Source organism: Astyanax mexicanus, chromosome 17 (genome assembly GCF_023375975.1).
Source record: "Astyanax mexicanus isolate ESR-SI-001 chromosome 17, AstMex3_surface, whole genome shotgun sequence".
In the NCBI taxonomy this organism is placed as follows: domain Eukaryota; kingdom Metazoa; phylum Chordata; class Actinopteri; order Characiformes; family Acestrorhamphidae; genus Astyanax; species Astyanax mexicanus.
In genome coordinates, this window is record NC_064424.1 from 9833424 (window position 1) to 9860077 (window position 26654).

Consider the following 26654-nt stretch of genomic DNA (forward strand, 5'->3'; position numbering starts at 1 on the left):
GCTATTTAACACTGGACATTCATACAGTTCAAAAAGAAAGCTTTTATTTATAGTGTTCCTCTGGATTGGATTTAGACTAATTTAAGCAGTTTGTTTATTTTAATAAATTAAAATTAATTCATTTTCTTGCTGAAGTATATTTGTATGTATGTATGTATACGTTCTTACTATTTGTTGTTATTTAGGGTGTGGTCTCTGTGTTTTGAGGATATAAAATATTTGCCCCAGCTTAGTCACACCTGCATCTGAATGTTACACAGGTGTTAAAAACATTTTGTTAGTCATTTAGGTCATCCTTAAAGTTGTAGAAATGGCAGCAGGTTGTTTGCTGCAGCTAAATCGTGCTGTTTTTGTTGCTTATTTTCCACAAATATTACCCAAAAAACTGAGCGTGGGTGGGTAAGTGTGTGGGTGGGATTTTTTTAAAGCCATTACAGAAAGTAATGCTGCTCAGAGGCCCGGCTCTGACTCACTGGGGCCACTCACTGCTGTTTTACAGGCATGGAGCGCCCCAACTGGCCCTAGGTGGTATTACGAAGTAATACACTGCCTGCTTTATTTAAAAATGGTTTGTGGTTGTTTAATGATTTCATGTAGTTTTTGTATAATTCTATTCAATATTTCACAACCCCATGAAATCTTGAATAGAACCCCCTTATATTACATTCCATGCATCCATTTCTCCACATATGTTGATAATTATTGGAGTCTATTGTCAAATAAGTGACAAATGCAAGTGAAATCCACTGACGGTACAACCAGCTGTCTATGAATCACACAAATGGGAACGCCTAGGCAAAATGCTCTCTGTGCTACTGTACACAGTTTAAGAACACATCTAACTGTATGAAGACTTTCCTAAAATTCCTTAGTTGTTAAATACGCCTAATGGACATATTCAAATGGACTTTAAAACACGTTCGTAGTAGCTCTGGAAAATTCATGTGTACTTATATTTGTTACTACATTACAAGTATTTTATTTTTCTTTATTAGTGGGAGTAAAGTTTGTTATACAGTCATGGGAAACAATAAGGACTTCTTGTTATACACTGTGATGGTTGCTCAGATCTACTACTTGCTAGACATTTCTTCAGTTTTATTTGTTTGGTTATATTACCTTAATCTCTCAATATAAAAAAAAATAATTGAATGTCCATATTATTTTATATGCTATTAATTAAACTATTATTATAATAAAGTTTCTAAAACAGAAAGTGTAAAGAAATGTGAAAATAAGTAAATGACTTAAAAAATGTTACTGGTGTTCAATACAGAACAAAAGCAGAACAACATGGATTTCAAAATAACACATCCCAGCTTCCACATAAAAAGTTCCTCAAAGCAGACATTTATTGGAGGTTTTATTTTAGTTTTTTGTATGAAAGCACATTGCATCTACAGGTGTCTATAGGCACCAACTGTGATATCAAAGAGTTTGGGATTATTTAGCGTCCCTTCCTTGTCCAGAAGGAAGTAGAACTTGTGATCTTTGACTTTGAGAGGAATGAAGGAGGGGGATTCCTGCCTGTGTGCATGACATGCCACTTGATTCAAAGGCACCGTAAGGTGCCACGCATTACTAGCTCCCAAGGGGGACTGGGTTTGCACCGTCACCTTTCCACCTCCCTTATGTAGAAGAACACGACTGACAGAGCGGCGGCTGAACAACAAACCCAGTCCAACAATGCCTCCTCCTGAAAAAGAGAAAGAGAAAAGATATTTAATAGCAGTGCTGTGTATTTGAAAGGATATGGCTATACCACAGATATTACAATAGAGCAGTTATGATCCAATATACTGCATATTGTAAAAAAGTCCATATATTACAAATGTTTGAATCATTTTTTAGGAATACTGTCATAATATAAAAACACATACCATCATATGCATCAAATCTGAGTAAATAAAAAGTGTGTCCCTGTAACACCACATGTACCAATCTGCCCATTTTACTCATGTAAGTCAAACATGATAATGTTGGCTGGGAAGGTACTTCCTATGTCAAACACTGTGATACACAGTATACTAAGGCTGGACGATATGCCTCTAAAATAATATCATGGTATTTCAGAGATAATTGTGAGATAATGTTCTCGGTGACATGAAAAAAGTACTCCACATATCTAAGACTGAAGTAAAATAATTTATACTGGACAGATATAATCTGTCATGGTTTGCTTCAAAAAATTGCACGATGACTCGTATGTCCCTAAAATTTTAAAATATTTCATGATATTGGCGACTTTATTAAAGTAAAATAAGATATGACACACCAAGTCAGACTTGAGTAAAAGTACAAGTGCTCCATCAAAAAACTGAATTGAGTAGAAGCTGAAGTGTTCTCTAAACACCACTAAGTGGAAGTACTAAAGTATTCAACATTTTCTGTACCCAAGTATTGTTTATTGTAAAAGGTAGTAGTGAAGTACTGAAAGTAAAAGTACAGTACTGTGTTATGTAGTTATTACAGAGCAGTGGAATGTTCTCAGAGTGAAAGGCAAAATGGGAGCACTGAAAAAAATTGGGAGCACTGAAAAAAATTGGGAGCACTGAAAAAAATTGAGAACACTTTTTCGTGATTTTGCTATTTAAACCACCAACAACATTTCTCCCAAATTTTCCCAAAGATTTTTTTAGAAGTCACACAAAGAAAACAAGTTTATATTCATACAGTTTTAAGAGTTTATTAATCAATATTTGGTAGAATAACCCTGGTTTTTAATATCAGTTTTCATGCATCTTGGCATGTTCTCCTCCACCAGACTTACACACTGCTTTTGGGTAACTTAATGCCTTTACTCCTGGTGCAAAAATTCAAGCAGTTCAGCTTGGTTTGATGGCTTGTGATAATCCAGCTTCCTCTTGATTCTATTCCAGAGGTTTTCGTTTTAAAGTGGTCTCTTATATGAGATATTTGTGCAGTTTGGGTGTTGGGTGGTTTTGTGAATTGTGTTAAGTATATTGATAAAACCAATTAAGTTTAAGTAAATCTGGGCTTACCAATCACCAGACAAGAAAGGGTGAATCCAAACCTCCAGGCATTAGATCCCAGGTTCATGTCAAAGCTGAAGAGTCCCAGGTCAGTTCTGACTTTCCGAGGCTCTTTGCCGCTTTTACTGGTGTCTCTCAGGCCCGTGAACGCAAAGTAGGCCAAGTAGGTCCAGAATAGAAACTGACCTCCACAGAACAGAGCCAGCAACCTGAAGAAGCGGGTTCGGTCATGCTCAAACAGCAGCACGTCCCTCACCACGGCCGAGTGACAGCCCCGCCACAGCCGCGGGCTGATCGCTGCGGTGTAGAGCGCTGGGGGTCTGACTGGCGGTGTTACCAGGTTTAAACCTGCTGTTTTATCGCTAATCTGCACACAGCGTTTAGAAACTGCGCTAAAATCCCGTAAATTCTGCACGACCGTCCTCCTTACAGACAGCAGCGACCCAGCGCTCCGTAAACCGCAGACCCGGGCAGCTAAAAACAGACAGAGGAAGCCCATCTCCACCTGCAGTTCCCCGTAATTATATTTACCCTATATAAGACTATATAGAGTTATTCACTCTCGCTCTCAGGGCGCCGCCATGCTCTCCTCTACTAGCGCTACGGATACCGCACTAGTCCAAAAAAGGCAGGGACTGCGTTATAGAGCCCGCAGTGTAGAAAACAGGTATCTCTCAGTCAGTTATCTTAATTGTATTTAATCAGTGGTCCTTTTAATGTAATAAACATTTTCATTAATTTAAATATGAATCCCCTGAAATCAATAGCGGTTAATAATTCCCCCAGTTTAATAAATCGTTTCCTAATAAAAAAAATATTTCCTCTAAACCATTTCCTCCATTTGATAAATGATCCCTGAATTAAAAAATCTATTTCCTCTGAAATCAATATTTAATATTTGTTCCTTGAATTTAATAAATTATTTCCTCAGTTTAATAAACTGTTCCTTAATTAAAAAAAATATTTCCTCTAATTATAATATTTGTCCCTTCAATTTAATAAATAATTTCCCCAGTTTAATAAACCATTCCCTAATTTAAAATGTTCTATTTTCTCTGATTTTAATATTTGTTCCTTCAGTTTATTATTTTAATCATTCCCTAAAACTAAAAGTTTGTTCGCTCAATTGAATCATTTGTTTCAAATTAATTCCCCCAATTTAATATCACTATCGCAAAAATACCTTGAAATATTGTGATATTATTTTGGAGCCATATTGACCACCCCTCCCTCTAGTTTAATAATAGTTCCCTTAATTTAATCAATCATTTACTTGATTTTATAATCCATTCCTTAATTTTATAAAGTGTTTCTCAGTTTAGAGGGCTTGCTTTATTTAGCAAAGTGACACAATTAAATATTATAAATGGAGGGAGCAAATGTTAAAATGTTTTTATTAATTTTCAACCTTGGACTCCACAGTCCACAGAGAGCAATATGAGACAGATAAATATTTTAATGCCAACTCAGGTTTAGATCCCCCTTATTTACTGTTCACTTGAGTCATAAGTGCCCACCGATGGGGGAGGTTGTGTAGTTGTGTATTGTTAGGCTTAGGGCAGGGCCTATTGTCTCTCACCTGAATAAATGTTATCTGATCTGACTGAAGACCATATTAGCATACAGGGTTGAAGGCAAGGCTGTAAAAACAGAGCTAAAAATCAATTGAAATCCATCTGAACATGACCTGAGATACAGTAGAACAGAGTACAGAGAAGTAAAGAGGGTTTTAAAACTAAAAACTAAAAAAGGGAAAAATATTGACACTTAAATATATCAGAAGAAATATGGTTGGCTGTATTACTGCTATGTTAATTTCATTTTTGTTAATCACAGATTCAGTTGTTACAATTCACTTCAGTGTAAATAAACAGCTAAAACTATTTATACATTAAAAACGAAATAAATAATTAAAATGCTGTTTATTTACACTAAAATGGACTAAATGGACCCCTCACAACACGCACACACTAGCCACTGAACAATGCCTTCTGTGTTGGTAATTAGCCCAAATAAACCCACACCCAAAGACCTCCAGTCAAACCCACATCTAAAGGGTACTTAAAGACTAGACACACCCTGAAGAGTCAGTAGTGCTCTTTTTTGTGCTTTGGAGATAGCAAAGAGGAAAGAATAGGAAAACTATTCAGTAGAGTGATCCATAGTGGGAATTTAGAGAAACAGCTAAAATATTGGCATTGGATTGTGGGCCGCAGTAAAAACTAAAATGCCACGAGTGTTTCTGGTGAAAAATGTAAGGAAAAGAAACTGGAGTCTGCTCCCAGATGCTACTGCGCAAGCGGATATATACATACCAAGTGAGTAACCATTTATCTTACAGGCTTAATAGTGTAATAATGTTTTAATGTGATTGCATGGCCATTTTTGTTTGTCTCCTGATTTTTTTATTTCATTTTATGGTTGGATTTCAGCTGACATAGGAAAAAATTACATATTTAGTTACATATTTACTTATTATTATAAACATGGTTTATTAAATACAAAAAAACACTGTCTGATTTTACATCCTATCACTAAATTCACCTACCTGTGTAACATACGTAATTCGACTTGTATAAATGCTATACATGTAAACTTAAAAAAAAAAGATTTACACTGTTGTTAGGAGTCAAATAAACCTTTTTACTATTATACAGCTCTGGAAAAAAATAAGAGACCACTTAATGATGATGTTCTTCCTTGATTTTACCAAATTGAAAACCTCTGGAATATAATCAAGAGAAAAATGGATGATTACAAGCCATCAAACCAAACTGAACTGCTTGAATTTTGCACCAAGAGTGGCATAAAGTTTTCCAAAAGCAGTGTGTAAGACTGGTGGAGGAGAACATGCCGAGAAGCATGAAAACTGTGAATAAAAAAACAGTTATTCCACCAAATATTTATTTCTGAACTCTTAAAACTTTATGAATATGAACTTGTTTTCTTTGCATTATTTGAGGTCTGAAAGCTCTGCATATTTTTTGTTATTTTAATAATTTCTCATTTTCTGCAAATAAATGCTCTAAATGACAATATGTTTATTTGGAATTTTGGAGAATGTTTTATAGAATAAAACATCAATGTTCATTACATCTATAAATAGCAAAATCAGAGAAACTGATTCAGAAATTGAAGTGGTCTCTTAATGTTTTCTAGAGCTGTATATCAGAAGATCCCAAACTCTTCACTACATCCTCAAACTTTTAGATTGTGTAGAACAGTGACATTCTGTAATACAAAAGCAAGAATATACATATATTTTTGTACTACAAGAGATGTTTAATATAAATTGACTCTGATTTCTATAGTCAATTGTGGCTGGGTTTTGGATATTATAAATAACAGAGAAAAACATCACCATATATATATATATATATATATATATATATATATATATATATATATATATATATATATATATATATATATATATATATTTATAGCACACTCTTTATATTTATGTTATAAAGTTATGCACTTTCAAGCATGGTTGCAGCAACCAGCACCAGGTATATCAAGTGGAACAGACAAACCTTTTTATTATTTTTTTTTATATATTTTTTACAACAATTATCTCTGAAGAGTTTTTCAAGAAATGTTTTTAACTCAAAAGTAAAAAGAAATATATATATATATATTTTGCTATAATGCTTACACAGCTCAAAAAGTATGTATTTGTGAGCTTTATAACAGTCCTCTCCAAAATGCTTAATAAGAACTACAGGACTGCAAGTGTGCCATTTGGGACTGGATGTGTGTCTCCCCTTATTTGCCCTACATTGTGCTGCATGCTCATGCCTATGTAAAAGGTCACTGTTGGAAAGCCATTACTATATAGAACTTTTTTAGCTACGGGTGTAATGTTGTATGTTTAAACTGCTGATGTAAAATGTTAATTCAACGTTTGTTGTTTTCTTCTTACTTTCAGCTTCTCTCTTTCCTCCTCTTTCCTGTTATGGGCAGGAGGAGTGTGAGGCCAGCACTGCAGAGTTTCCCCTCCTTCCCTGCACAGCACAGAGAGGAGACACACACACACAGCCTCACTCTGATGGCCTGGCCATTCAGCTGCAGGAGTCCAGCTCACAGAGCTATCTAAGGACACACAGGCCCCCTTACATTTGCACCAAAATTAAGGTCAGTTAACAAGTCTATTTTCAAGAACATTAGGGGGAGTCTTAATGACAGGCCTGCTCTAGACAATTTTGACCAAGTTTTACAAGATAACAACAACATACTGCTTATAACAGTAACAATAAAAGTTACAATATATTAACTTCCGAGAGGGCCACAAATCCTGCATGGCTTGGCTATTTCCCTTCTCTAACATGCCTATTAAACCTAAGCTATGTCCATATTCACTATTCCCTACATGTAAAAATCCAGATTACTATAAATTGCAATATTACAGGAACATAAATCCACAAAATAGTAAATGACTTCCTTTCCTCCAAACTCAATTCTGCACTACAGCAAATTGTGTTGCATAAACAATCTGAACATTGGTCCTCCTCAGAGAAGCTGTGCTCAAGTCTTGAAACCAATTTTTATCTGGCATACGTCATCTGTGCACCATATGCATTATCCCTGTGCATTGTGGGATTGTTACAGTGCACAGAAATTCAGCACTATGTTTTTGGACACCACTACAAAAAAACAGAACCCCAGAGTGGTGCATTTTGTAGTGTGGAAAATCTAGCGAAGGACTGAAAGTCTAGATATCAGGTTCTCCAAGACCTAGAGTTAAACAAACACAAGAAATAGACCTGCTTATTTTTTAGATATTATTTATTAACTAATACAACACTAATATGCAATATTTGTAATTTTAAGAGTATTGAAACTACTGAATGTGTAAGCTTACTTACTTTTCTGTTTAATGGCTAAATAGGGTGTTAGAAATCTTCATCTCACTATTCTTTTTTGCTGCAGATAACCGTGGGAGAGGCGCCAAATAAACAATCACATGTCTCACAACCTACAAAGCTAAATACAACAGAGACACCGCCTATTACACTATCCTGTCCAGTGTGCCATAAGACTTACAGCAACACCCGACTGGTAAAACGCCATCTGAGAAGTCACAACGATTCTAAGAGGTACTCATGCGAGCACTGTGGCAAAGGCTTCAATGACTCTTTCGACCTCAAGAGGCATGTGCGCACCCATACAGGTATGACTGTCATCATCTGTCCTAATCTTTTTGATTCTCCTTCTTTATCTCCCCATACTATACATAAGCACTAACCTCAGCACTCTCTCTTCTAGGTGTGCGGCCCTTTAAGTGCAGTGCGTGTGATAAGGCCTTCACTCAGCGCTGCTCTCTGGAGACCCACTTGAAAAAGATTCATGGTGTCTCTCAACAGTATGCTTTCAAGGAACGCAGGGACAAGTTGTATGTGTGTGAAGAGTGTGGCCTGACTGCTCCCACACAAGAGAGACTACTCAATCACCTCCAGGCTAAACACCCCAGCAGCGGAACTGCCAAACCCAATAGAAGGAAAAAGCCTCCACATGGCCGGGAAGGCAGTGCATCTCCCAGCTCACCTCACTTCCACAATACAGGGGATTTTGATGTGTTAAATTAAATTGAGTTAAATTATTGCGCTTTCACTTAAACCCTGGCAAAGTAAGGAAATTGCTTATGATAAAGATGCAGCAAATAGCACATATTTTTGGTATGTCAGGGTTACATAATGATGATGACACGACAGAGCTAACAAACAAGGTAACCATCAAGAAGAAGATCTAAAGAACTGAACTTGTCTGGGCACAAGCCTGGTAATGAGCAAAAGCCTGTTAGTGAGCAGAAGTGCTTTTGTAGAAGCCTGTGAGTGGGCAGAAGCCTCTGAGTGGGTAGAGGCCTGTGAGTGGGCAGAAGCCTGTGAGTGGGCAGAATCCTTTGAGTGGGCAGAAGCCTCTGAGTGGGTAGATGCCTGTGAGTGGGCAGAAGCCTGTGAGTGGGCAGAATCCTTTGAGTGGGCAGAAGCCTCTGAGTGGGTAGATGCCTGTGAGTGGGCAGAAGCCTGTGAGTGGGCAGAAGCCTCTGAGTGGGTAGAGGCCTGTGAGTGGGCAGATGCCTGTGACTTGGCAGAATCCTTTGAGTGGGCAGACGCCTCTAAATGGGTAGAGGCCTGTGAGCGGGCAGAAGCCTGTGAGTGGGCAGAATCCTTTGAGTGGGCAGAAGCCTCTGAGTGGGTAGATGCCTGTGAGTGGGCAGAAGCCTGTGAGGGGGCAGAAGCCTCTGAGTGGGTAGAGGCCTGTGAGTGGGCAGATGCCTGTGACTTGGCAGAATCCTTTGAGTGGGCAGACGCCTCTGAGTGGGTAGAGGCCTGTGAGCGGGCAGAAGCCTGTGAGTGGGCAGAATCCTTTGAGTGGGCAGAAGCCTCTGAGTGGGTAGATGCCTGTGAGTGGGCAGAAGCCTGTGAGTGGGCAGAAGCCTCTGAGTGGGTAGAGGCCTGTGAGTGGGCAGATGCCTGTGACTTGGCAGAATCCTTTGAGTGGGCAGACGCCTCTGAGTGGGTAGAGGCCTGTGAGCGGGCAGAAGCCTGTGAGTGGGCAGAATCCTTTGAGTGGGCAGAAGCCTCTGAGTGGGTAGATGCCTGTGAGTGGGCAGAAGCCTGTGAGTGGGCAGAAGCCTCTGAGTGGGTAGAGGCCTGTGAGTGGGCAGATGCCTGTGACTTGGCAGAATCCTTTGAGTGGGCAGATGCCTCTGAGTGGGTAGAGGCCTGTGAGCGGGCAGAAGCCTGTGAGTGGGCAGAAGCCTCTGAGTGGGTAGAGGCCTGTGAGTGGGCAGAAGCCTGTGAGTGGGCAGAAGCCTGTGAGTGGGTGGAAGCCTCTGAGTGGGTAGAAGCCTGTGAGTGGGCAGAAGTGTGTGAGTGGGCAAAAGCCTGTGTGTGGGTAGAGGCCTGTAAGTGGGCAGAAGTCTGTGTGTTTTTAATCATTAAGTTTTCTGTAGTGCAATTTTAGACATGTAGATGCTATATTCATTTTAAAGCTTTTCGTGTTCAGTTTATAACATACATATGATGACTTATGTTTAAAGTGTCTATATACATTATGGATTAAGGGATTAAGCCTAGTCTTGGCAATGCTTCAAAATCTAGTAGAAAGCTTTCCCTGGACAGTACCAAGCATTACTCAAAGAAAAGCATATTTGCTTTTGACAATTCAGTGTATATTATGAAATGTATACAATGTATACAGCAATAAAAACTGAAATTATCAAAATGTGTTTTATTATTCTCAGTAAGGCAATCACTGATACCTCAATACAAAAGAGGCACAAAACCCAGTACCCAACAAATACGTACAAATACTACACTGTGCCTGAATGCGAAAGCAATCAAAGTAAGACATTTAATGCAATCACATGCCTTCAGTAAGTGCATGTTTAGTGCTGATTTAAATGAAGTGCTCTTCAAAATAGATGAGCCTTCAGTCTTCGTGTGAAGACAGAAAAGAAAGCTCAGCTGTCTGGACCCCATGGGGAAATTTGTTCTACCGCCTCACTGCCAGATCAGAGAAAATCTAGAAGCTTGTTTTCCTTTGCCTTGAAGGCAAAAATAACTTGGGGGTCAAGCCAAGCTCTGTATGTAACCTGCCATTTTGTGTAATTCAAGCATTGTTGAAGTTAACTATTTCCAAAAACTGTAAATTCCTGTAGAACGGTACATATTTTATCTCAAAGCTTTCTGAATAACTTTGTTCACATCTTATGTAGACATTTGACATAATCTTTTAACTTAACAATCATTTGCACAACAAAATACCCCACGAAGAAGCAAATTAGCACACTGTTATGGTGCTGAAATGGTTCTATATCTGGAGTCCTGATAGCAGTAGTCTCTGTGCACTGTCATTCCTGGGTCAGGTTGCCTTGGAGTGCTGCAACATCCTGCAGTGCCAGAAACGGTGAGGGATGGTATCAATGACCAACCTTCGGACTGGGTTCTTGAATGAGACTTTGGCGCCATCTTTAGGTGCACTAGAGCACGTGTTTGAGCATCCACGGTACCTGCTGAAGCTCCTAAGCGACTGCATCCTTAACTGGTGGGTCTGTCTGACAGTGACAGATAATTAGGGACAGCAGTCGAGGACACAATCTGTCGTAGTGATAAGAAAAAATCTGTTGTCTGTTGTCAGCTGTTATGAAACATTTACATTGTGATGATAGGACAGGAAGATGAGCAATCATACACCTAACATCTGGGGATATGCATAGTGTTCAGAAAATATGTAGCCTGTTATAATTTACCCAACAAACAACAACAACCACAACAATCCGATGGTGGCTCGACAAGGATCCAAAAGCACAGCAAAACACTTTGTTCATGGTCCACTTCCTCAACTGCTGTGTATCAAAACAAGAAAAAAATCATCAAAAATGTTGCATAATGTTTTTTTATGAAATAAAAAAGAGTTTATGGTCCATTGCCTTAGCTGTCAAGTATCAAATGCAAAAAAATTGGTTCTTCAAAACAACTAGAAAACCCTTCTTAGTTTGGGCTCACTTTCCTTTAACCATATCATGCACACTACTTCAGCACAATATGAGTACACAATAATTTACACTTTTGTGTTGCATGAGTAGAACACAGCACAAAGAATAAAGCCCAGGGCACATTAGAACTTATACACCCTAAGATGCTTACAAAAACCTATCATAAACAGTAGACAGGGCCATTCCACAATGTGTTTGTTATGACAATACAGGTGCACTGGTGCGTGCTCAGCTTGCATACACCCAGCAAAACCAAACTTTTACATCAACAAAAAACACAATACAAAATAAAATAACATGACGTTCCACACCTTCACAGGTTAAAAGTGGAGATCACTTTCCTCTGCTGAGAAGCACAGATGCGCTGCACAGCAATCTGCCAAAGTCAGAGCGCACCTGGCTTCCTGGAAGGGAATTGTGATTGGAAGTGACACTCTTGGTTTTTTGCACGTTACGCCCAAAACACACCCATAATTATTTAAGACAATTAGTACATGCCTTTTGCCTGTTTCACTGTGAGCAAGGCGTGATTTTCCCGTCGTTACGATAGCAAAGAAACTCTGACAATCACACACTGACATATGCCTGTAGATCGCTTATATAGGGCCCTAAATGTGCTAAATGTAAAGCTGTCTAAAATTTGGAAAAGGTGGGCGTGAGGGTGACGTCAGCTGCCAGCCAGTGTGTGCGTGCGTGTGTGTGTTTGAGAGTATGTGTGTATGTGGTGATCAGGTAGCCTATACACACACACACATACACACACGCGCCGTTTGAGAGGACGGAGATGGCAGCAGACACCGCGCGCGCCTGTGTGTGTCAAGGGCGTTTTGAGAGCACGCGCTGAATAGATGAATAGCGGCTGCCCGTTTTTTAACAGCAGACCGCCGCGAGCCCCCTCGCCGCTGCGTGTCCCGGATGAGCGCGAGCGCTCAGGAAAGCTCGCGCTTCCCGCCATACGGAGCCAGGGAGACGGGAAGGCAGCGGCGTGACCTGTTACCACCTTCATTACTCTCCATTTCTGGCCTCCGCGAGCTGTTTTTTTTTCTCGTTTTACAAAAGAATAAGCGTTGTTTTTGCTCTCTGGCGCTGTTAGTGATGCGAGGTGAGGGGGGAGGGGGAGGGGGAAGACGGGAGCGTTTTTGGTGAAGACAGGATGCACGTTCGCCACGGATAGGCGAGAAAAACAACAACAGCTCCAACAACAACAACTAACAAACAAACAACAGAGGCTAACATGGCTTAACAGGATAGTTTCGGATGGGCTGAAAGGTCGCTGCTGGACCGCAGGGGCGGTTTGGAGCCAGGTCATGTCTTCAGCTCTAATATACGCAGGTGGAGAAGAGGGAAAGGACTGAAGGATGCAGGGGGTGACTGTGAGCGGAGAGGCGCCCACCCTGACAGGGGGAGGAAGGGAGGAGGTAAGAGTTTTAGTGCTAGTTAGCTAACTAGATAAGGTTAATGGCTAACTAACCTACGTAAACTAGCTACGTGATTAAATTTTCTCCATATATTGTCTAGCTGATAACCCAAGCTTACTTTATTAAGCTTTATTATAAATAGTGCAACCCAGAGGTCACCAAACTCTTCCACACATCTCCAGAAATAAACCAAACATTCCCTACCAGCCTTCATGTGCATTCACATAATAATTCACATAATTGCTTGGAAATTAGAAATAATGTTGTTAGCTATATATTTTTTTCCTGTTGACAGTTAATGCTAGCAATCCCAAGCTTATAAACAAGTTATTTATGCTATTAAATGTTGCATATAAGTTGTACATGCATGTTTATTTCTATAGTTATATACAAAAAATGCATGTAGGCCAGTTAATCTATATGTGTCAACTATATGTTTTAAATTGTATCAGTATATCTGTGAAACTGTTCTAATTTTTAATAGGTTTCATATATGCTTGGCACATACAGCTCTGGAAAAAAAATAATAATGCAAAGAAAACAAGTTTATATTTATAAAGTTTTAAGTTATAAAGAGTTCAGAAATCAATATTTGGTGGAACAACCCTGGATTTTAATCACAGTTTGTATGCATCTTGGCATGTTCTCCTCCACCAGTCTTACACACTGCTTTTGGATAGATGTATGCCACTCCTGGTGCAAACATTCTAGCAGTTCAGCTTGGTTTGATGGCTTGTGAACATCCATCTTCCTCTTAATTAAATTCCAAAGGTTTTCAATTCGGTAAAATCGAAGAAACTCACAAATTTTAAGTGGTCTCTTATTTTTTCCAGAGCTGTATATGTACCTTAATTCTAGAATTTCATTTTGTAGCATTTCTATTGGTCCATTCATTGTGCAAATTTTCATACAATATGAAAGACCACTACTAACTATGTTCAGATAGTCCTAATTAGCTGATGCAGGTGATGCAAATGTGGCAGAGTAACCTATATATGGCACATAATAAAATTTTGTAATTTATTTTTATTCATTTTCAATTAGTTTGATTAGTTATTCTGATTAGCTACTTGTCATGGGCGATAAATTCTGTGTGAAGCAGGTAACTAGCTAAAAAGCTATGATCTGACCTGTTAGTTTAGCCTGCAAAATGACAAGGCAGTATCATGATCTGCTATAACACCCTTAAGTGTGGCTCCTCATCCTTCCTGTTTGCTTTGGGCTAGCCTGTTAAAAAGGAGGAGGGGCCACGTGGGATCTGTGAGCCTTCTTAGTCGTCATAGAAACACAGATAAAACTGGATGGATGCTTTGAAAACAGGTCTGTTTGGTACCCTGGATGCGTACACAAGTCACTCTCTCCATTCAGACACAAGAACTCAATTTCTCTCAACAAATGGCTAAATCCTGCTGTTTCCACTGGCTGTTAACACTGAAAAGGTTAATACAGACCTTATGCTCAAGAGCAGATGTTTATTACCTGAAGTACCTGATGATGTCAAAAGACTGAGCCGGATAGCATGCAGCCTTGGATCAATAATATCCTTTAAATAATTACCCTTCTAATGCAGGGTTTTAGTCTGTTTTGTGCACAACAATCAGATCATTATTTCCCTGATTCAAACTGATACAATAACTTTATATAAAAGCAACATATTATACACTGCATATTTTGCCCAATTGTATCATACAGAATAATATCAGAATCATTTTCAATGATAATGTCAAAACATTATTAGAAATGGTTGTTGATATTATATATGTATATAATTAGGTTATATTTAGTCTGTAATTGTATGGTGAATATATAATCAGGGAAGATGCAAGTTATAGCATGCAAGTTTCTGTAAGGCTCACATGGTACTTCATTACTAAATGTTGGATTAAAATAATATTGATTTAATCACACTAATTCTGGGGATGATTAGTGACAGATAAACGAAGAAAAAAATTTAAAATACATGTTACTGTTCAGTCTTTCTAAATCTATCAATTAGAGCAGTGAGGGATAAAGAATAAAAGAGTTTAATAAAGTGTTTCTCAGTCTCTGCAGCAGCAAAAGGGAGAGAGATGAATGAAGGGCTTTAGGAACAAACAAGATAACACTTACCATAACAATGCTCTAACCTTCTACAGTTCCCACAATATCTTGCAAATCCAGCAATTTACATCTTACCGGGTGGCAGGCACACTTGGAAAATTACTGTATTTAGCCTAATTTCTTGCACAGTGTATAAACAACATTAATAAAACATACAAGTCAGGAGTTTATCTAACTGTATTATTATTATGGATTAATAGAGTAACATTTAAAGTTAGTATTCTTCAGTTCCAAAGTATATGAATTACTTAATTAAATAACAATCTAAACTAAGCATCTGTACATCTGAGCTGATTACTATTTTATGCAATTGTCTGCTGACACTGATATGACAGGGCGACGCCAGTGGAACTGACCTCTAGCAATAAAGTGCTCAGACAGTGAGGGAATCCCTTTGAGATCCTATGAGTCATTTTCGTAATGAAATAATGGGTAATTATTGTAATGCATTGTTCAAGGTTTAGAAAATAGACATGATCATTTTATTACTTCCCAGTTAGCATGTGTATTGTTCTGTGCTTTTCCTAGAAAGGTGTATTGCATGGAAGTTACTCACTTAACTGTTCAAAACAGAAGCTATTGGTAATGCCTTTATTCAGATTCTAATAGGTGGTCAGTTGAAAGCTCCTGTGTAAATGTAAGGATGGTCCAAAAGACCTCTTTTATTCACTTATTGATGAGTATTAGATTATTCAGGTCTAGTTAACTTTTTTAGATGATGAGTGTAAAATGAAGTTATCATTACCAAATATTAGCACAGTCTTTAGCACCCTCTTATTTGGAATGAGGCAAAAAGCTTGTCCTCACTGATGATCAGATGATCAGTCTTTCATTTTAATGTACAATTGTGCTTGAAAGTTTGTAAACCCTTTCAAATTGTCTATATTTCTACCTAAATTAAAAAAAAAAGTACATAAGGAGAACCAAAGCAAACACACAAAAGAGACACCAATATTAGATTTTATTTATTTAAGGTAATAAGTACACAAAGAGTACCAAATCAAATAAGAAATAAGCTAAATATTAGACTATTAAAAAGTTTGCACTCCATCAATCCACAGTCAAACGGATGGTGTACACACGGAGGAATTTAGATCAATTATTATCCTTCCCAGGTGTGGTCTGCTAAGAAAGATCACACAGAGAGCAAGGCATGTAATATTCTGTGAGGTCACAGAAAACCCAAGGTAGCTTCTAAGCCACTATTGCCAATTCTCACAATGTTAATGTTCATGAGTCCACAGTCAGGAGAACACTGAACAGCAATGGAGTGAATGGCAGGGCTGCAAGGAGAAAACTGCTGCTCTCCAAAAAACATTTCTGCCTGCCTGCTATTAATAAAGATCTCACAGGCAAGCCAGAAGGTTACTGGAACATTTATTTGTTGATGGATAGAGCGTTTTATAAATGAAGGTGTTATGTTTGGAGAAAGAAAAACACTGCGTTCCAGCATAAAATTCTGCAAGACATCTGTCTGTGCATTGAATCTAGAGAGAACATGGATCATGCAGCAAGACAATGACACTAATCAAACAAGTCATCCTACCAAAGAATGGTTTAAGAAAAATAAAGGTAATGTTTTAAAATGGCAAAGTCCTGACCATAATCTAATATAAAAGTTAAAGACCACCAGCATTTTATCCACCAGCATAAAAGTGTTAAAGCTGTTTTGTACACATCTAACCAACAGTTACAGAGATGATTATTTGGAGTTATTGCTGCACAAGTGGTTCACACCAGAAACTGAGAGCTAAGGTTCACATACTTTGCCACTGATAAATTTGGAATGTTGTATACTTTTCTTAGTAAATAAAAGAACAATTGTAATAGTTTTTGTCTACTTTTAGGAATAACGATAATCTGATGAAGGTTTAGGTTAAACTGTTGCAGCAATATAGACATTTCTGAAGGGTTAACAAATATTGAAGCACCACAGTCTACCATTCCCCAAACTTATTTCAGTTCCAACAGGACCTATGCAGTTGTTTTCCCCATTAGTGGGCCATTGGCTCTCACAATTCATTCAAATGGACCATCAGTCAGTTTATCAGATTATATTATGACAAGTTAATGAGAATGTTAGTGAGAGAGCTGTTTCTGAGCACTGTGAGTGGTCAGTCTCTTGCTGTGTTGGAGCTTGTGAGTGGGTCATGCACGAAAGCTCTGCCACTCTGCTCTACATAGTGTGCCCCAAAATGAAGGACAAAGACAGAGCTCATAACATCATTACAGTCACACTCAAGATCTCTTCCCAAATGTGTTTTATGGAAAGCGGAATGTAGCTTCAAAAGCCAATACTTTCAGGGAGGGACATTTAAGAGATTATATTTTAGCAAGAAGGTCATTTTTAACAGCAGGTTTTGCTTTCTCTCTCTCTCTTTAACTATCTCTCTCTCTCTCTCCTTCTCTTCTCACCTGAATCTGCACTCTCATTGACCTTCTTTAGAGCGCTGCATTTTTGCCACCTTGACTGTTACATTTAGCTCACACACATTGCCTTTGCATTGTAGTAAAACACAAAAACAGAGAGCAGAGGGACAGCGAGGGTAATTATTTAATGACATTGCATTTGCCGAGGTTCAGAACACTAATGTCAGCATTCTTAGTACTGATACCTGAAAAGCATCAGAGTTCAACTAATCTAAATCAGAAATACTCATTTAAAAATAGATTTCCTTCAAGCAAATGGTGCAGTTTTGATGTCATTTTGCATCAAAGGCAATCAAAACCTTGAGAGCGGCTCTTTCACTCACACTCGCAGTTGCTGAGTTAACTACCCATATAATGTTACAGACTGATCGATAGACTGGGAGACAGGCAGGGGGCAGGGAAGGACTAGGATATGTTATTGAGTTTATTATAATGTTTATGTAACACTTACACTTACAGCCATACTAGCACTGATGACTGGAACTATTTTCCATGTAGCTGCAGCTCTTGTCTTACATTGTCTGACATTATTTCTCTGCTTGCGCTGAAGCATGTTACTCCCACTGAGATATTCTTACATCTGTGTGTGTGTTGGGCTTATACAACTGCTTGAGTGATTCTCTCTGGGGCAGACAGAGATAGAGGATGTGCTGAGTAGGCGATCATGAGTTTAAGAGAGACTCATATTTATGATTATCACTTTATCCTCCCTCCTCTTTTTTTCTTCTTCTGGTTAGACCAGTTGGTGGATAGTTATATGTGTGGTGTTTTGAAAAGAGACTTTAAATGTCCCTAAAAAACATGGTAGCCTCTTTTTATATTGATATTTTAAGGATTTATTATTAATCTGTATTATAAGTTGGCAGCTTTCTATGGGTGTAAATTTATAACATGTTTTTTTTTTACGATGAATGATATGAAAATGTAACGTTACACAATATATATAATTGCCCAAATTATCACAGTTATGAGTACTAATATATTGTTAAAACCTGATAAAAAAAGTATTTTGTTAAAACTTTTTAAAAGATAAAATAAATAATGACTGTGTATTCACATATTTGTTTTTTGTAGCACTATTGGGCTTAATAAATAACTTAATAATATTAAATAATATTTAATATAAATAATATTTTTATGAATAATAAATTATTGAATGAGCCATTAGTTGTACTGATTTATGTTTTAACTAGTGTTAATTAAAAGTTAGTGGAGACATTTTGATGTACGTACAGTTAGATAATGTACCCTTTTTGCAAAGTATTACCAAAAAAGTTAAATAGTACCTAAATGCATGTCAAATTGCCAAAAATGATATACTAGTAATGTCTCTCTCCACAAGCTGAGCAAGTCATGATACAACACTGTAATATGATGCCCTATGTACTGCAGGTCAGTGCAGTGTTCTTTAGCTTATGATTTTAGTTGTGGTATGTCACTGTAAGAGTACCTTATTTAAAAAAGAAGGTTATTTATAGTGTCTGCATCCTAAGAGATTAGCTACAAGCTAATTTGCTATCTCAAAACTCATACACTTGCCACAAAATAACATACATGTTATGAAACAGCAATTTAATATGATAGCATACAATATGGTGTTTTGTCACATCTGTACAGTTTGATAATGATGCATATCTTAAATCTGATAGTAAGTTTAAGTTTTTTCTGTAGAATATTTGATTCCAAGGTATTATTGTTCATTTAATAGTTATGTTTAGGCTGCTAATCAATAATTTACACAGTAGATTACACATTTACTAAAAGAATCAGTGTCATCCTTATATATTTTATGAAGGTTTTGACTTCCTCTTAAGACGTTTCACTCTTACAGTAACAAGTGTTGTGAAACTGAATGGAATCCCTCACCTTTCTTTTCATTTTCCTTCATTGTCTGTGTATAGCAAGGAGCCCAATCATACCTCAGGGCACTCTGGAAACACACACACACAAGTGCACTTTGATGTTCACTTATTCTCTCCCTTCCACTCAAGCACTCAGCTCTCTGGTGCCTCTCATATGAAAGTGTTCACACACACATGATCTCCTCAAGATGTAGATTCTTACAGCAGCTAAATAATTTAGCCTGTTAAATAGAGTGCCGACTGCTGAAACACCAGGTGGACTTTATACAGTATTCATATGTTACTGCCACTGTGCAGTATGTTAGAGCATTTTTAAATGCTGTTAATCATGGAAGCTTCCAGAATGGTATCCTTGTTTCTTTGTCTCTAAGGACATTTTCTTACAACATAAACAGGGCACATCCTCTCACTGTCTCTACCGCCCACCACCATACTCTACTCTATGACGAGCTACTTGTGCCAGTCATTATAGAGCATCTACACAATGAATAATTGATCAATGAAAATGTAGCCTATTTCATTGCACTCAGAGATCATGTTATAATGCTTCTTTTTAGTTCAGAACTTGTTCTTTTCACTAAGAAATAAGACATAATCCAGGGCAGCAAGAAATTAGAGAAAAAAACTGGCATTGCAGTACATATTGCAATATATATTGTGATAGTAATAAATACAGGGATTTTCACCAAAAATCAGTGATTCATTGTAAATCAGTTGTATTTTGTACAGCCAAGATTAGGGCTGCACAATATTGATACAAAAAAAAAATATATATATATATATATATATTTTTTTTTGCAATATATATATAGCAGTTTTATACAATACCTAAGAGTTCAATAATCAAATGTTATGATATTATTAATTCACCCTGTGTGTTGAAGCTTAATTTTGAATTAATGTTGTTATAATTGTGTTGATAAAATCTATATCTGGTAGGTGTTACTACTGCACATACTGAAGTGATCCTTTTGTATCATGCAGCAAAAAAATATTTGTTTTATATATTTTGGCTTGCATGATGTTTTTATGTCTTGTGATGTCAATGCCCACATTGCATTGACAATGCTTAATTAATATAGCGGCAGAAAATAATTTGAATTATGAAGTCATTCATAATTGACTATGATACATAAATCATGTCTAAAGCATGGGTGTAACAGAGGTGTAAAGGTCATTGCAGGTTTTAATTGTTTCTCCTGTCATCATTTGCTCTCTTGTCCTTGTAAAACCAGCACAATTAAACTTGTGCACCTCTGCCAAGAAGAGCTGGGCTCTCGCAGTCTCTGTACCACAGCTTGGACTGCAGCCTGCCTTTTAGTGCTGCAATCTCTCACAGCAAGGGCACTGCTTTGACTATTAGTGGATTGTGGGTGTGTGCGTGCCGGAGTGCATGTGTGGTCGCGAAAGAGATGAAGTGTGAGAGCATGTGGTAAAATGATAGTTGGGCTTCTGTAAGGGTTCTGAATACACAGGGAATCCACTCTTTTTAGCAGTGTTTGTTAGCATCCCCGTTTTGTCAAGGCCGTTATGTCCTGTCGATAATTGTTTTTTTATTGTGGTTAGAAATAGCGCATGCAGAGGGAATATGGCTGCTAGACTTTAAGCTGCCACTAGATTCAGAAATGGCAGCTGAGAGCCAGCCCACATCTTCTTATAATGATGCACTGATGTCTAAAAGCATTCAGTGCTGGCTCTCTGTGCTGATACAAAGCATGTTAAAAGCAGTCATGGGTTGGGTTACGAGCAGGCAGGAAATGTATGCAGCCCTCAAGAGACTGGAGAAGAAAAGTCAATTACTCCATAACTGAAAAGTATATTTCACCAAGCTGCTCTCTGAGCTATATGTCGGAAATTTAGAGGCAGTTTCCCACTTAGCTGTGGTATTTCCGCTGCGAATAAAATGAATGCCACTCCCCAGCAAAATTAGCCAGCAAAATGTGTGTTGTGACTATTTCTTACATAACCAGTGTTAATATACTTTTCTTGTTTCTCTCCTTCCCTTCCATTCCTTTTCCACAATCTCCTAACCCATTCTTTAAACCCACACCTGATCCGTAACTTTCCCAACAATTTCCCAATCTTTATTTATTGCTTCCCATCCTTCCATCCATTCTACCCCAACCATAATCCCTTTTGCACTCGCAGCAACGTCCCCTCAAGCAGTCCTTAAGTGGATCTTTGTGCCGGGAATCCCATTGGAAGTGCCTGCTGTTGACCTTACTCATGTATGGCTGTTTTGGCACGCTGGGCTGGTGCTCCCTGTACCGCATCACAGTCATGGCATCCGATGACCAAGGTCCTGCCATTTACTATGGTGAACGAGTCGGCCTCTCTCATGACAGCCCCTGTTCTAATGGATATGTCTACATACCAGTGGCCTTCCTGGCTATGCTCTATGTGGTCTATCTGGTGGAGTGCTGGCACTGCTACTCCAAAACAGCAAACCTGGCAAAGGTTGAGATCAATCAGGTGTACGACCGAATCCAGAGGCTGCAGCAAGCCACACCCTGCATCTGGTGGAAGGCCATCAGCTATCACTACGTGCGGCGAACCAGGCAAGTGACACGCTACCGCAACGGTGATGCCTACACTACCACACAAGTATACCACGAACGGGTCAACACACATACCTCCAGCTCTGAGTTTGACTACTCCCGGCACGGTGTTAAGGACGTTTCCAAGGAGCTACAAGGCTTGCTGGACCACCCTGTCACTCGGCTTCGCTTCACTAAGTGCTTCAGCTTTGCCAGTGCCCGTGCCGAGACTGCTTACCTTACACAGCGGGCACGATTCTTTGGAGACAATGAGGGCCTGGATGACTACATGGAGGCCAGGGAGGGCATGCACCTCAAGAATGTAGACTTTCGAGAGCACATGCTTGCATTCCCAGATCCTGCACGGCCTCCCTGGTACACACGCCGCTGGGTATACTGGTTGGCATCTGCTTTGCTTCTGTCCTGGCCACTCAGAGTGGTGGTTGAATACCGCACGGCCTACGTCCACTACCATGTGGAAAAGCTGTTTGGTGAGAATGAAGATGCCAGTGACAATGATAACAGTGAAAACTATCGATCAGGATTTGAGCATGGCACTGGAGGTCCCACTCTTCGTGTAATTTCCAGGGTGAACACAGTGGATATAACTGAACTGGAGTGGCACATTCGCTGCAATCAGCAGATTGTGCCTAGCTACTCTGAGGCCTTGCTCATGGACCTGGACATTAACACTAACACACCGCTCAACGTTGCAGTGGCAGCCCGAATGAGGCGCAACTCCAGCTACTTCCTCCAGACCTGCCCTCGTTGCCGTAGGTCAACAAGCAGCTCCTCTTTGCCCTCCTGGGTTCGAGGAAACATGGTTATGGGGGCAAGCTCATTCCCAGTCAGGCCTGGAGGGAGGCTGGTCCTGAGCCGCAGTGGCCTCTCACTGGGACGCTTGCACTCCAGCCGAAACCGCCACACCTGCCTGTTTCACTCAAGGAGCCTTGGAGGAGGACTAGGGAGCAGAGGGGAAGAGGGAGGTGGGGGGTTTCTGGGTCTGGGGTTCCGCAGACCAGATGAGGAGAGGAGAGGTGTTCTGGAGAGCGAGGGTCTGGAAGATGAAGACAACTGCGAGGTCGAGGACCAGGGACAGGGAGATGACAGAGAAAACGGAGGGGTGAGGGGAGAAGAGAGGGACAGGCCACCAGCCTATCAGGATGCTCTGTACTTTCCTGTGTTGATCATTCATGGAGAAGAGAGCTGCCATGGTGGCCAGGACATTGACACAGGATAATGGCGGGACTGGTGTGAAGAATGTATATTAGGATGTTTGCAATGGTAAACAGGTAAGCAAATTGAAGTAAAAAAGAATAAAGAAAGAAATGCAGAACACTGTTGGGCACTCTCGGAAGAAAGAAACAACCCAGGGAAGTTACATAAAAGGTGAATCCTGAATTTTAGATTGTTTTGACAGAGAAAATGTGTGCTGTTACCCTATAAAAGACCTATGAAAGAGATTAGCACTGAAGAACAACTGCAATATGAGTGAATGTACTGAAAGTTGTAGGGTTTAAAGGAAAATACGATAAATGGGTCAGTTCATGTCTGAGGCAATTGGCGGCAAGCTGACATGAACTGACCCTTTAGAAAATTCTAATAGGCATGAATCATTAGAGATCAGTATCCTATTATTCTATGCCTTGAAGTACCATCTCCATAATTAAACAAAAATGCTCAATCAGTCCATGTAGCCTGTCTGTCCTTTTAGGAGTATTGTAGTTTACATGAAGAGCTGGACCACTGTACCTGATCACGTAGTGAAGACATTCCAGGCCTAGCAACTTAAAAAAAAATGTAGTCCATGCTACATTTTGAACCGTCTGTAGCCTAATGCCATTATTTAAATAGAAGTGTAACTGTAGTTGTACTGCAGAGCAGATGGTCTCTGACTTCAGTTGATTTCTTTAAAGACATGAGAGCAGACCGAAACAAAGCCAAAAGATCTCAGGGGAAAAGAGACTCTCCATTTTTAATAGGGAATAAAAAATGGTAGAGATTTATTAGAAGAGGGCGTAGGTTGATGAATTGTAATCCCTTGCTGTTTGTACTTATGCTTCAACCCACCTTATTGTGTCATGATTTCGTTTAATCTTTTAATTGCCTTGTAGAAGCTTGGTGCTCATGACTCCACTGTTCTTTGCCTTAAAGGTATTTTTATTCAGCGCCATGTGAGTAATGCTAGCACAACCGCATATAGATATAATACGGCATTACACACATACACAGTGAGTTTTTGAACTCTTTAGAATTATCTGCACGAACAGTTCTTAAAATGTGATCTGATCTTAATCTAATTATATCACATAATAATGATAATAATAAAGAAGAAAAGTCTTATTTAACAATAAACTAATTTTACATTGCTATATCATGAACAAATGCTTTAAAAAGAAGGTAATTCATTGTCATTATGTGGACTCAGATCTAAGGCCTTAATTTATGGGAAATGTGCTTATATTCAAGACCCTCTTTAAACAAAACAAAAAAACAGGTTTTACATAATTGTTTCACATCAGTCATTACAAAACCCTTGTAAATCAGAGAGAATAGTTGCTACAATATATAGCATAGCTTACCATAATGCTTCAATTTAAGCCTAGACCAAGCCTAGGCTTTATGCTATTTTAGTGACAAAATACTTAAAGTAATTGATACTGATGGATCTTCTGAATAAGACAAAATAGCGCTTGGATTTACCTCGGTGCAGTGGCAAAGATAGAGGTTTTCAGTAGTAAAATAGACCTTAAACCTAATACATTTTTAAGTTGATGTCTCTATGAAGAGTTTTGTCACTATTACTCCATGTTTCTGAACATGGCTATGACGGAGGCTGAAGTGACAGAAAAATAAACAAGTTTTTAGAGCAATCTTGGACCCAGCCCAGTCAGCCACTGAAATGTCTTAGCTTCTGAAGATGAAATTGAAACTTCACATGAAGCTTAAATGCTATTCTGAAAAATAGCACATAAAGCAATAAGCAATAAATTCAAACCTTCTGTTTATTACACAGTAAAATAGCTTATTGCACGGTCTGTGACATGGTTTTCAAGGCCTTGAATATGGTAGGGCTCTGCTTACTTCCAGTAAATAGTTGAATGTTTCTTCTGAGGCCTTTTAAAATGATGTGATTGGGATGTGTGGTGTTTAAACAGGTTTCTGTTGTTAAAAAAAAGCTGATGACCAAACATGTGTCTATTTTTATAAGGCAGGACAGGTCAAACACACAACAAAATTAATTGGAAAATGTGACACCAATTAACCTCTACTTGAGAGCTCATTATCCTTGATTCTGTTTCTTTAAACCATTTGTTCAGTAAAGATATGGCAGTGTAAATTGCTGTTTTTTTAATACAGTTGTCTTCACTCCATATGTCTTACGTGATGTTACATTACAGTAACGTTATGACTGTTTAATGCAGAAATCTAAATTCAGTGTCGAACAGATAGACCTGGAAAACGTGGTCTATAGAAGAAGTGTAAAGAATGTTTAACAAATAAATAAAATAAGGGATTATGTTAGCACCATCTTAACCATCTGTAACAGCCATGCAAAATTTTGTTAAGCTCATAACAGTGGTACATAACTGAAATCACAAGACCACTTTAAAAAATGCTCAGTCTGTCATTCATCACATCACCTGCTCCCTGTACTGCTTGAATACTGGCAGCTTTTGTCATTTAAGTTTAAAGCTGTCCTTTTTAATGTAATTGGGGGTTCAGCTTGAAAAATACAGGATACCACAATGTTTAATGACTGTCACTAGTGAAAAGCACATGATTGCCTATTAAAACACAAGCCATGATCCACAACTACAACATTTCCACACAGATACAGACCAGCTTACCAATCCCAAGTTGATGCTTACTTGCATAGTCATAGTTCAGCATGGTTACTGAACGTTGGCTCATTAACAAGCACAACAAGTAAGTCATCTGCTTTACAAACAGTGCAGGGACCGGTGAGAACACAGGATGACCGCTGAGATGCTTATCACAGAATGAGTGAATGAATGTACCAGTAGAATCCTGCAAAAAAATCTATTTTACAGCAAAATCTGGGGCAGCAAAAGTAAAAAAAAAAAAAAAAAAAACACAGCACATACCAAATGCATCTCTATTTTGTCAGCAGGACTGCTACTTACCTAGTTATTGCTACTGTTTCAACTAGTACTGAGCATTGAGTTTTCTGTGGTGGTGGTGGAGGTGGTTGGTGGTGGTGGTGGTGGATGTAATGGTAGTGGAATTGGGTATCATGGAGATCATAAATAAAGATCATAAATAAAGTCAAACCATTTCAGCCATGTGTTTAATGAGTATTTTTTGTAACCATATCTGTATAACTAGGCTTTTATCGTCATACTGTATTAGTCGTTTACCCTGACATGTCATAGAAGGCAGTACCACCCATAGTGGACAGCACAGTGCGTGGCAATGATGGTAACTGGTGACGTCTGGCTGGAGTTTTCAGTGCGAACAGACAAGTAACTCAGAAATAACATCCAAATTTAATGCAGATGCCCCCACACACATATCATACCATAGACTGTGTATAGCTGGACAGAGCATCGTCTCTCAAAAGTGAAGCCACCACAGGTCGGGCGCCCCCTACTGTTCGGTTTCAGAAAGCTGTGTAACCCCACCCATCCCCATAGGTTTCAATGGCAAAACAGCCAACTTTCAATCACGTTTTTTTCCAATATACTGTAATTCTACCTCCATTATTTAAATGTAACAGCTAGTGTAACCTCTGCTTATATTGTCAAATTTTTATATCCCCACAGAAATAGTTTTTTAAAACGTTATTC

At 38.8% G+C, this 26654-nt stretch overlaps 3 protein-coding genes across 3 annotated transcripts; 2 read left to right on the forward strand and 1 right to left on the reverse strand.

Moving 5' to 3' along the window:
* Positions 1-1329: 1329 nt before the first annotated feature.
* On the reverse strand, positions 1330-3617 carry tmem223 (transmembrane protein 223). Its single transcript, XM_007254188.4, has 2 exons — positions 3003-3617; positions 1330-1696 (listed from the first exon to the last, which is right to left on the reverse strand). Exons 1-2 carry the CDS (start codon positions 3490-3492, stop codon positions 1398-1400), a joined length of 789 nt encoding a protein of 262 aa, XP_007254250.2. The 5' UTR covers positions 3493-3617; the 3' UTR covers positions 1330-1397.
* A 777-nt stretch (positions 3618-4394) lies between these two features.
* On the forward strand, positions 4395-8601 carry ovol1b (ovo-like zinc finger 1b). The gene is made up of 4 exons (XM_015607098.3): positions 4395-5311; positions 6925-7130; positions 7926-8166; positions 8262-8601. Exons 1-4 carry the CDS (start codon positions 5221-5223, stop codon positions 8579-8581), a joined length of 858 nt encoding a protein of 285 aa, XP_015462584.2. The 5' UTR covers positions 4395-5220; the 3' UTR covers positions 8582-8601.
* Positions 8602-12779: 4178 nt separating this feature from the next.
* LOC103025100 (transmembrane protein 151A) lies at positions 12780-25977 on the forward strand. Its single transcript, XM_007254187.4, has 2 exons — positions 12780-12914; positions 21455-25977. The coding sequence occupies exons 1-2, from the start codon at positions 12855-12857 to the stop codon at positions 23081-23083; spliced, it is 1689 nt and encodes a 562-aa protein (XP_007254249.2). The 5' UTR covers positions 12780-12854; the 3' UTR covers positions 23084-25977.
* The last annotated feature ends 677 nt before the right edge of the window (positions 25978-26654 follow it).

Coding starts and splice junctions, on each gene's coding strand:
- ovol1b (XM_015607098.3), top strand. CDS start 5,221: ATGCCACGAGTGTTTCTGGTGAAAAATGTAAGGAAAAGAAACTGGAGT. Junction 5,312..6,924: donor AGCGGATATATACATACCAA/GTGAGTAACCAT, acceptor TCTTACTTTCAG/CTTCTCTCTTTCCTCCTCTT. Junction 7,131..7,925: donor ACATTTGCACCAAAATTAAG/GTCAGTTAACAA, acceptor TTTTTGCTGCAG/ATAACCGTGGGAGAGGCGCC.
- tmem223 (XM_007254188.4), bottom strand. CDS start 3,492: ATGGGCTTCCTCTGTCTGTTTTTAGCTGCCCGGGTCTGCGGTTTACGG. Junction 1,697..3,002: donor CCTTTCTTGTCTGGTGATTG/GTAAGCCCAGAT, acceptor TCTCTTTTTCAG/GAGGAGGCATTGTTGGACTG.
- LOC103025100 (XM_007254187.4), top strand. CDS start 12,855: ATGCAGGGGGTGACTGTGAGCGGAGAGGCGCCCACCCTGACAGGGGGA. Junction 12,915..21,454: donor CAGGGGGAGGAAGGGAGGAG/GTAAGAGTTTTA, acceptor TTGCACTCGCAG/CAACGTCCCCTCAAGCAGTC.